This window comes from Dinoponera quadriceps, unplaced genomic scaffold (assembly GCF_001313825.1).
Source record: "Dinoponera quadriceps isolate SergipeBrazil2010 unplaced genomic scaffold, ASM131382v1 scaffold4444, whole genome shotgun sequence".
NCBI classification, from domain to species: domain Eukaryota; kingdom Metazoa; phylum Arthropoda; class Insecta; order Hymenoptera; family Formicidae; genus Dinoponera; species Dinoponera quadriceps.
This window is the reverse complement of record NW_014558991.1, coordinates 537,941-548,179: the sequence shown is the minus strand read 5'-3', so window position 1 is coordinate 548,179 and position 10,239 is coordinate 537,941. Positions and strand designations below refer to the sequence as shown.

At 42.6% G+C, this 10,239-nt stretch overlaps 2 protein-coding genes across 9 annotated transcripts in view; both read right to left on the bottom strand.

Annotated features, from left to right (window-relative positions):
* Positions 1-47: 47 nt before the first annotated feature.
* Positions 48-6,475, bottom strand: LOC106750097 (structural maintenance of chromosomes protein 1A). The gene is made up of 20 exons (XM_014630185.1): positions 6,265-6,475; positions 5,716-5,836; positions 5,531-5,630; positions 5,281-5,459; positions 5,075-5,213; positions 4,342-4,806; positions 3,813-4,241; positions 3,513-3,724; positions 3,193-3,361; positions 2,999-3,121; positions 2,794-2,925; positions 2,655-2,720; positions 2,409-2,566; positions 2,229-2,326; positions 1,738-2,042; positions 1,393-1,668; positions 1,122-1,301; positions 760-938; positions 297-474; positions 48-216 (listed from the first exon to the last, which is right to left on the bottom strand). Exons 1-20 carry the CDS (start codon positions 6,374-6,376, stop codon positions 148-150), a joined length of 3,690 nt encoding a protein of 1,229 aa, XP_014485671.1. The 5' UTR covers positions 6,377-6,475; the 3' UTR covers positions 48-147.
* Positions 6,476-6,853: 378 nt separating this feature from the next.
* LOC106750058 overlaps positions 6,854-10,239 on the bottom strand; it is a 16,302-nt gene continuing 12,916 nt past the window's right edge. For all 8 annotated transcript variants that reach the window (XR_001374904.1, XR_001374908.1, XR_001374903.1 and 5 more), the window contains 2 exons: positions 8,405-8,644; positions 6,854-8,004 (listed from right to left, as the gene is read on the bottom strand). Coding sequence is in view for 1 of the 8 variants with exons in the window: in XM_014630114.1 (XP_014485600.1) it covers positions 7,912-8,004; positions 8,405-8,644 (333 nt within the window). In the remaining 7 variants the exon portion in view is untranslated. The remainder of the gene's footprint in view (positions 8,005-8,404; positions 8,645-10,239) is intronic.

Below are 10,239 nucleotides of genomic sequence, written 5' to 3'. Positions count from 1 at the left end.
TATATATATATATATATATATATATAAATATTTAATTATCAATGCACATTCTCTTTTATATTTCCTTCAGGAAATAATTAAAAATTGTTCTCTCTGAGACAATATTAAAAAAATAAATCATAATCCATTGTAAATGATAAACTTCTACTAGTTAATGTGCGTAGGATGTGTAGTTAAGTCGAGCGTTAACACTTTGCTTTCCAAACATTCGCCTACCTGAAATTCACATAGAAAAGATATAAAAGCGCGAACTCGATGTAATAAAAATACGATTCAAAACGGAATAATTCACTTACGTCCGGGCAGATTCCTATAAGCGCGTCGGCATGCGAGTAAAACTCCTCCTTCAACGATATCACGATAGTTTGCAGCGAGCTAGTTTTGTCACGGATGTAGCTCGCGACTTTTCCTATGTTCGTATTGTCGAGAGCCGCATCAATTTCGTCCAGAACGAAGAACGGTGCGGGCTGAAAGCTGAAGGATACGAAAATGGCGAATTAATTATTTGTTACGTTCCAATTACATTTATAGCTACTCGCGCAATTGGGCGCATGAATACTTTGTCCGACACGCTTATGCTCAGTCGTCTCGAGTTTTTGTGGTATTCAAAAACACATCTCATTTGCATAACTAATAATATGCTTTGGTTGCTTTACTTAATGGAAGAATAATAGGAGAATCGTACGTTAAGTTTCTTCGTGACCACAAACTGAACCGAACAACGCTGATGCGCTCAATTGTACAATATTGTACATTAACCTGTGAATCGCGAATAACAAAGCTAACGCGGCGACAGTCTTTTCCCCACCCGACAAATTCGACATGGGTTGAAACCGTTTGCCCGGAGCCACGCAGTTGTAATTAATGCCGTCCAAGTACGGTTCTTCCGGATTTTCTGGTCCAAGGAACGCCTGGGCGGATTGATTTTTCGCCAAGCTCTGAAACAACCATAACGTATATAAGAACAGAGCGTTTAAATAAAATAAATTTATACCAACCGGGATATCGAAAGAACTAGTTTAGTGTGGATCTAAGATTAAGGGCCCCAAGATCAGATTATGATGTAAATATTTACCTGAATTTATAGATACTCTCATATACAAATTTATCAATCTACAAACCTTATAAATAGGATCGATCTCGTTCGCCACGTGCTCGAAACACGCCATGAATCTGTCGTGCCGTTCTTTTTTCACTTTCTCGAATTGCGTCTTCGCTTTCTTCGCCTTCTTGCGAGACTGCTCGAACTCTTCGTTGGTTTCTTGTAACTTTTCCTTCGCCAGATATAATTTTTGAATCGCCTAAGGAAACATTTAAGTGTGTTTGTAACTTCCTTTTTTAGTATTCATCAACGCGTCTTATGTCGTGTTTAATATCGAACGTGTTGCAAACCTTCATGTTCGGTGCTTGAATACGCTGTATCGTACTTTGCAGATCGTTGATTATTTTCGTTAGCTTGTCGGTTGTTTTTTTGATATCCTCCTCTTCCACATCCTTCAGATTTTCGGGCAGAAACGCGTAGTCTATGGTAATCCTTCTCTCGCGTTCGTACTGTTGCTGTGTGCTCACTGACGACGTGTCATTCGTGTCAATGACATTCGTTGTGCTCGTCTCGCCCGCTATATCTTCCATATTCCCGTAAAGCATAGGAATCGCGATGTCTTCCATCTGAATGTTATTATACATTTAAGAATTAAACATGACACATGTACGAGACACATGTAAGACCGGACAAACCTTGCACTGCATCAAAATTGCGTGCCGCTCAGCCTTCTTCTGCTCGATCTTCGTTTCAATCGAATTGAGTTGCTTCTGAGCTGCCTGAATGTCCTTCGCGATAGCGCCCACCTCACGTCTGGCTTTACCGATCTCGTCTTCCTTCTGATCGACCTCCATTTTCTTGGCGTTGCGTGACGACTTCAGCTGCTCCATCTGCGTCTCGTCGTGGTCGATCTCCGCTTTTTGATTAGACTCGGTTTGCCTCGCGGACTCAAGCTTATCCTCCGCATCTTGGACTGCTCGCTCCCATCGCAAAACGTTACCTGCGTCACGCATAACATTAAATATAGAAATAAATAAATAATACAAAAATACACAGAGTACGCCAAATGTGAATATGCAACGCAGTATGTTGTGACTTGTATAATATAAAATTCATACTTATACTAACAGAAAATTTCAATATCGCCATTTGAATTTACGATATATGAAATATTCGCTCAACATACTTTCCGTGTCGCGTTGCTTCTCGAAATCTAACTGATTGTAGATGCGGTTGCACTGATTGTCAAACTCCATCCTCTTCTTCGCTCTTTCTTGCTGTGATCTAGAATGACAAATACATTCGTACAGAGTATGTTACATTCAAGATAACGTAACAATTACACAATTCAATTCCATTCCCGTACCTTAACTCCCTTTCTTCGTACTGACGAATATTAGAAACGCCTATCTGCTCACAAAAACTAGCAAACACGTCGTCCTCAACGTTGTTCATCTTCTCCTTAATGTTCTGAATCTCTTGATCCCTTTCAGCCATAGTCTTCTCGATGGCAGCTATCGCAGGCTGTAAATAAACATGTACTGATCTCTTTTGTCAAATCTGAATAAATTTATATGTTTGTGCAGATACACAAAAAATATTTCAAACTTACACCAAACATGTTTAGCTCGTTTTGCAGACCGTTTAACTCCACTTCAAGATCCGCAATTTGCTTTTGCTACAAAAAAAAGTAGCACCATCGCAATATTACTTGGATAATCATATATTGCGTAGAAATGTGCAATACTTACTGTCGCAGACAAATCGCTTTTGTTGTACTTCAAACGAGTCTCCAGACCACGTATTTGAGACTCGACCGTGTTCAATTCGGATTCCTTACGCGATTTTTTCAAAGATTCTCTCAGTTCTTCCGTTAGTTTTTCCTATAAAATCAAATTCGAGAGAGATATATGCGTTTGTATTTTCTCCGAGCATATCGAAGTAAATATAAATCACCTTTTGCGCCTTTAATTGCGACATTTGCTTCTCGTCCCATCTCTTCGCCTTCTTTGCAAGGTCTAAACTACCGCCAGATATTATGCCGGCTTTTTGGTAGAACGTCCCGTCCAACGCGACGCACTGTAAAAGCATTGAACACATCATACATTTTGCTTGATTGCTTCCTCTTTCCATCGATATCGCAAACATACATCGTATCTAGCTTTTTTGTCCATCTCGTACGCCACTTTATTCGCATCTTCCGGCGTCTCGCACACAAGAGCATTGTTAGTGGCGAATAATACCGCTCTGTCGATGTCCTTCGGGGAGAAATGCAGTACATCGTACAACAATTTCACATTCTTGGGTTCCTGTATATTGCTGGCAAAATAAAAAAAAAAAAAAACAGTACATTGGCTATTACCATTGGTTACCAAATATATAAAATAACAAGTGTCAAGGAACGAAAATATAAAGACGATTCAAGGATTTTAACGAAGATACGACACATGTGAACGTCTTATCTGCTTACCGAAGACGTTCTTTTAATGGCTTAGCTTGTATGTAATCGAGCGGTAGGAACGTCTCCGGCTCCAGATATTGCTCCTTCAGGTACTGGATGCATTGCCTGGCTGTCTTCTCGGTATCCACCACGATTGCCTCCATGTATTTGCCGAGTACTTTCGTGATCGCAACGTTATATCTCTTGTGTATCGGCTCGCACATGTTGTACATGCGATCGTACTGGAAAAGCGTGAACAGCGTTAACTCGGTTGTTTACTCAGCTTGGAGGAGACGGGAAACGGGCGAGAAGATGAGAGAGACAACGTACCACACCGGGGAACAAGCGTTTAAAATTCTCCACGATCTCGGTCTTCTTCTTCGTTCTGGATACTTCGTGCTTGTCGACCTTGGCGTCGCCCAGTTGCTCCGAGATGTTCTCCAGTTCCCGCTGCAAATTCTGAACCTTGTCCTTCGACGTGCCCACGTCGGACTGTAAGTCGGCTCTGAGCTTCTTCTGGTCCTCCAGCGCCGTTTCGGACGTTTTTATGTGCTCCTCCAACTTCTCCACTCGTTTGAGCGCCTCGTCCCGCATGTGTCCCTTCTGCTTGTGCTTGTTCTCTATCTCGGTCTTCTTTCTGCCCTCGTTGTCGAGTCGATCCTGGTCCGACTTCTGCTCGCGATTGATCGAGTCGAGCATCTGAAGGTACCTGGCGGATTGCTTGCCGGCTTCCTCCTTCAAACGATTATACTCCCGCACCTGAAATCGTTTCACAGGGATCAAACGCGTTAGATCGGCGACAAGATTGTACGAATTAGATTATTATGCCAATAACGAAGCACAAATCGCGTTTGCATACCTGCTCGTCCTCCAACTGCACATCTCTTCCTTGCAATTGCGACTGTCCCGCTATACTCGCTTCGTAAGCTGCTTTAGCCTCCTCCACCTGCCGTAGTTCCTCCTGCAGCTCGTGTATGTCTTTCTTGTGAGCCTCGTCCGCGACACGCGCCTGACTCAAGGCCTTGCGCGCCGATTCCACCTTCTTCTGCATGTGCGCTACTCGTTCCTTAGCCTTGATGAACGTCGGTCTCTTCTTCGTTATTTCCACTTCCACTTCCCTGATGTCTTGTTCTATCTTGGCAAGATCCCTGCTCAGTTTACCGGCATCCTTCTTCTTCTCTTTCAACAGCTCTTCAGCTTTCTCCTTCTTCTTCTCGATTTTCTCAATTTCGTGTTGCTTCTTCTTCTGAGAGGCCTCGTAATTTTCGATACTCTTCTCATTGTGGAAGAGCCGAAAGAGTTGTAGTTCTACCTGCTTCTCCACCTGTAGTCCAACAGTAAATTTGCAATCAATGATTATATAAGCATATAATTATTATATAACTCATAATAGATAAAGGTAATTTCTTATTAAATATACATAGTATTCAATCCTATTAATGCATTCAGTATTACAATCGCTCACTGAGCTCTTGCATCTGATTGGTGTATTCTTTTAGATCTAAATATACAATTAAATGCAAGAGCTCATTAAGTGCTCAGTGAGTGGTTGTAGCACTGATCGCACTCTATGGCAAAATAAATCAACGTACATATTCTTCCTTGAGACGTTGATACTTCTCAGCCTCTTCTTTTTCTAATTTTGCTTCTTTTCTCTCGGCAGCAATGCCTTTCTTCTTTTGATATGAAAATTGGGTTTCTTCTTCAGCTTTCAACATTTCTGTTCTCAATCTAAAACGTCATTTTTATCATTTACAGGCATGCTGATAAGTGCAATCGATGCTACCTGAATATCTACCTTTCATATTCCGCCTTTAATGCACCAGAATTACTGATTTCCTCAAAAAGAGCAGTGCGTTCTTTAGGATTCTTCATAGCTATAGACTCCACCGCACCTTGAAATACTAAAAAGTTCTTTGCTTTAACGTTGATGCCAAGATGCTCCAACTCGTTAAGATATACTTGACTGGTGACAACCTACAGTGACGAAAAAATACTTTTGAATATTTAATTATGTGTATGTATTAAAATTAAATCACAAGACTCACAGTATTATTTATCCTGTGTTCCGAAGAAGAACCTTGTACAGAACGCATAAAACTTTTCTCAGTTCCATCTTCTAACTCAAATACCGCTGTTACCGAGGCACTATATTCAACAGAAAATTTGTGTAAATTATTGCGACTTCGTGTATATTTCAGTTAGAATATCATTGTATATGCAGAAATTGTACCTTCGTGCCACTGGCATCCCAATGGACGCACCATGAATGAGTTCGCTGAACCTTTTTACTCGCAAGCTACTAGTCTTCTCGCCCATGACAAAACTGATAGCATCCATAAAATTTGACTTTCCTGTGATATAAAGTGCAAACTGCTCACATCACGATTGTACAGAACTCATCAAACAGGTTTCAACGTAAAACATCGTTGACCATAGCTTAAAGTACAAGTGCGTACAGATGTTTACAAAAAAGCTATTGATTTAAAAGCTAAGGACTTCTTCTATTTGTTTTAACTCCGACATCGAAATCGCGACTGTGTTTCTCTTTGCGATGGTGTATTGTTTTAATTTTGTTACGTATATCTATGTGCTGAAAATCTGAATTACAATGAAAAGGTTTCACGAGTGGTTTTCCTATGTATATCGCTCCTTCTCAATAATATCATATATTTATAACTGCGTTTTAGACCGCTGATAACCCACTTTTACATTTTAATTGCATATTTAAGAGGCTTTAATATATTACTTATTATTGTTGATACACAGAATGATAACCTACCAGATCCATTGGGGCCGACCACTGCCGTAAAACTTTTCAGCGGGCCAATAATAAGTTTCCCTTTGTAAGACTTAAAGTTCTCAACTTCGATATGCTTCAGAAATGCCGGCATTTTTGTAAATAATCAAATAAATTACGTGAAATCAGAAAGTAGCGTAATTGGCGCCACAAAATCTCTAACACAAGCAAACATCGCCCATTCAACTGTCGCCCGTTGAGCACAGACAGCAAAAAGGGGAGGCTAAAATCCCGTTAGAAATAAGAACCGCGACATCAGTGCCCCTGTTGGACGATGACTCGCAACTGATGAAGCATTTCAACGTAAATCAGAAGTCGGTAAGAAAGATGTGCTTTTATCATTCTAGGAAAAATCCGTGAGATGTCGTTTCATATCTAAAAGAATAGGATAGTCCTTCTCTAGTAGCCATATTATTTTATAATATTGTACATATATGAATTCGTGCATTGACTAAGTGTATGTTCAAGGAAAAGGAGAGGTATTTATTGGAAACTGTGTGAATCAAACAAAAATACTTAACCTATTCAGCATTATAGATATACACAATCATGATGAAAATTCGGACAAAGACAATCTTGATCAAATTTTAATCAGGTACAATATGTATACAAAGTCCGAATATTAAATAGGAACTATACATGTTTAACGTAATCGATAATGCACGTTTATAATCGGTATTGGGTTATAATCAGCTTTTAACATAAAAATAGCCTGACACTATGCAATTACTCCGAAAATATCAATTTAAAAAGGAACAAGGCAGTCCTCGATAAACATGTCAACAATAATGTTATATCAATCTCATAACTTTCCATTCAATAATTAAGTGTAATACAATATATTGTGCGTAACAGTCACGTTGTTGATTGCAAAGTTACAATGATTGATGTAGTGTCAATTTTGATCAATTACAGTTGGTATTGAGTTGCGAGGCCATTATTGTTAGCACCGTCAATATCGACATCAGTATATTCGACAAATTGTCCACGTGCCAATAATTGTTAATTCAACGAGATAAAAACGTAGACGACAAAAATGGAGAAAGTATCGGCTCAATTAGCGATTCAAGCCATTTATGCGAGGAACACAAGTCGAAGAGGACGAGATGTTTAAGGTACGGAGTTTAGGGAGCCGCGAAGAGCTCACAGGCGAAACGGGAGGACGGGGAGGGTGAAACTCAGTGAAAGAGGTGGACGGACGTGGCGAGGGTGAAGGCGCTATCGGCCGTGAATAATGCGCGGTGGCGTCCGCACATCGTTGCGTCTCTCGTGCGTGCACGCTCGTGCGTTCGATTCGGCCTCGGCTGGATGGATTGATAAAGATTAAAGGTAAAGGGAGGTGGCAGGGTCCAGGGGTGTTTTGGAGTTAGGCGACAGAAGTCAGCCAGCGAGACGAAGCGGCCAGGCGAGTGCGCGTGGGGGATGATGTCACATAGGGGTCTCCCCCTTGCTGCTCCACCTCCTCTTCCTCCTCCTCCCCTCCGTCAGTCTAGCGTAAATACATACAGATGCAGGCCGGATTGATGCATTGACCGAGAGCAGTGACGTAGGTACGCGACACGACGGACCGCGTCTTTTTCGCGTTTCTCCTTCCCCCGCTGGATGATTCGAACGATTTTTCTCTGCGGATTATTCGGCCATTTCCATCGGTTTCTTCGGTGTACCCGAGTACACACGGGCCGCGTTTCTCTTGTCCAGGCGAATATATTTACTGCATCGCACCTTCAAAAACAAAAGGGAGTCAGGTGGATTAATTCTAAGCGTTGCTCTCAAGCGCTGTCTCTCGCTTGCGTTTTATGACATCCACATTTTTCCATTGGATAAATCGTCAGATATCTCTCACTTGAAGATCATTTGAAAATAATTGTTCTCCGACGTTATTCATTTTCAACGGTTTCTTGTAACATCTTAATGCGTGTATCGTTTCTCGATTCAAGCGGGTCTTTTTGTATACAAGGAACTTTTCGAGAGGCAGCGCACCCATCGGGATGACATTCTACGCCAATGCGCGCGAAGCTCGGCTCGGTATGACTCATGCGATCTCTCTCGCAGCCTCCCCTGCACGGTCCCGTATCGCAGTCATGCACAATGGAGAATAGCAAACGCAGTAAAGGTAACTCACGTTCGCCAGGACCGGGTCCGAGTTTCCCCCTGTTTCTGAAGTACCCGCGGGCCACGTGGCACGATTTTCACCCCGGCGCGCTGTATCCTTCCAGTAGCGATCGTGGAAACGATTTCGTCGTGAAATATATATTACGTCGTTTCTCTCCGCGATCGGACTCCGCGCGTAGACTCGACCGCTCCGCCGTTTCCGTCTTATCGCGATTTCTCTTCCATACTCGTATCCAGACGCAGATGCTATCTGAAAGTCGTTTTACAAAACTACAGCGGTTGTAATATCGGAGGGGCGACTGGGACGGGTACGTTAGCGGTACTGGTGGCCGTTTATCTCTTACAAAATCGTTAGGGATAAATTTACGACGCTCTGTTTGTATTTTGAAAGAGAAAAATGACCAAAATCCAATTTATCCCTTCGATTCTCAGTTGTGAGAATTTGGAAATTCGTAAATTGTCTTGGAAATTGAAATATTTTCTGAAAGCTCAGTCGTAAATTTCGTCCAATGATTGCTGAGATACCAATAGGCATAGGCGGTTTAACTGTCAAAAATAGTGAGAAAAGTGGATTATTGTTAATTGGTAATCGCAAATTGTTTAACGACAAAGGGAAGAAATGGGAAATTGCGCGAGATAAATAACGCGAGATCTCGGTCGTTGTTTCTGCGCTGCTGCTGCTGCGAGACTTTCGAAAACGTGCGACGGGAGAACAGAATCGTGAACGACCAATTTATACGGCGAGCGCCTCGGCGAGGATCCTCAATTAAACAATTACACTTAAATTGAGTGGAATTCCCACCGCGGTGCCCGCATGTTCGTTAACGATCATTCGTGTGCACCTACGAGCTGTTAAGGTAATACACAGGCGCAGGAAGCTAAATAACCTTTGATCAGGTACACGTGGACCCACATGCGTCGAAATTTATGAATCATGAGATGAGCGAGCCGCCGAAATTGAGATCGACGATAAGTTCACGATTATGGTGGCCTGAGTTTATACGAACGGAAAGCCGCTCCGGCAATTCCTGGGAAAATGTACGGCCATGCGAAGCACGGTGGTATCGAGATAAGCGTTTACTTTCGCGGAGGCGCGTCTAAATTTCTCTTTTCGCTTAAAATGTGGAATCATGACGGTGAAATAAATCAGGAAAATCGCGAAAAATAGAAATGCCTCAAAACTAAAAAAAAAAAAACATGTAAGCCTCACAAACTTAGGAAATGGACGTATGAATTAATAATACTTTGTATTTCTTCTCCTATTCCTTCTTTAGAAAAACTCTCGGAGGCTAGAAGGAATGATCAGAGTCATCGCCGATTCCATCGTCGCGACACCCATGTGTGTGCGGAATGTACTTTCTACTTCCGCTTCATGGCTCCATCGTGCCGCGACAGTCGTGTAACGAGACGCGCGTGACGTACGCGCGGATGGAAGAACGTGGAAAGAGCGGAGAAACGGAGGGAAAATCGGGTCGAGAACGGAGACGAAATACGTGCGGACGTGTACGGTACTCGGCACGTCAGTGTTTAAATGCGGGAAAGTAGAAGGCAGGAGGGGGAAAGAAAGAGAGAGAGAGAGAGAGAGATGACGCGAAATCGGCCGTCCATTGTGCTCAGGTGTGAGGCGTGTGCGCAAGGGTAGGATTCGCAGGGGTGATCAGGGGGATCAGAAAGGGGAGGTAGGCGGTGAGACGGGGGTAGATTTGCACACGCGGCACGAGCCGAGCTCCAACAAAGGGATGGAACAGATTGGAAGCCATTCATTCACTCGCTCGCCCTGTCTTTTTCCCCTGTATTTGACCGGGAAAGCATCGACCACCCTCCGCCCGCTCCCCCCCCCCCCCC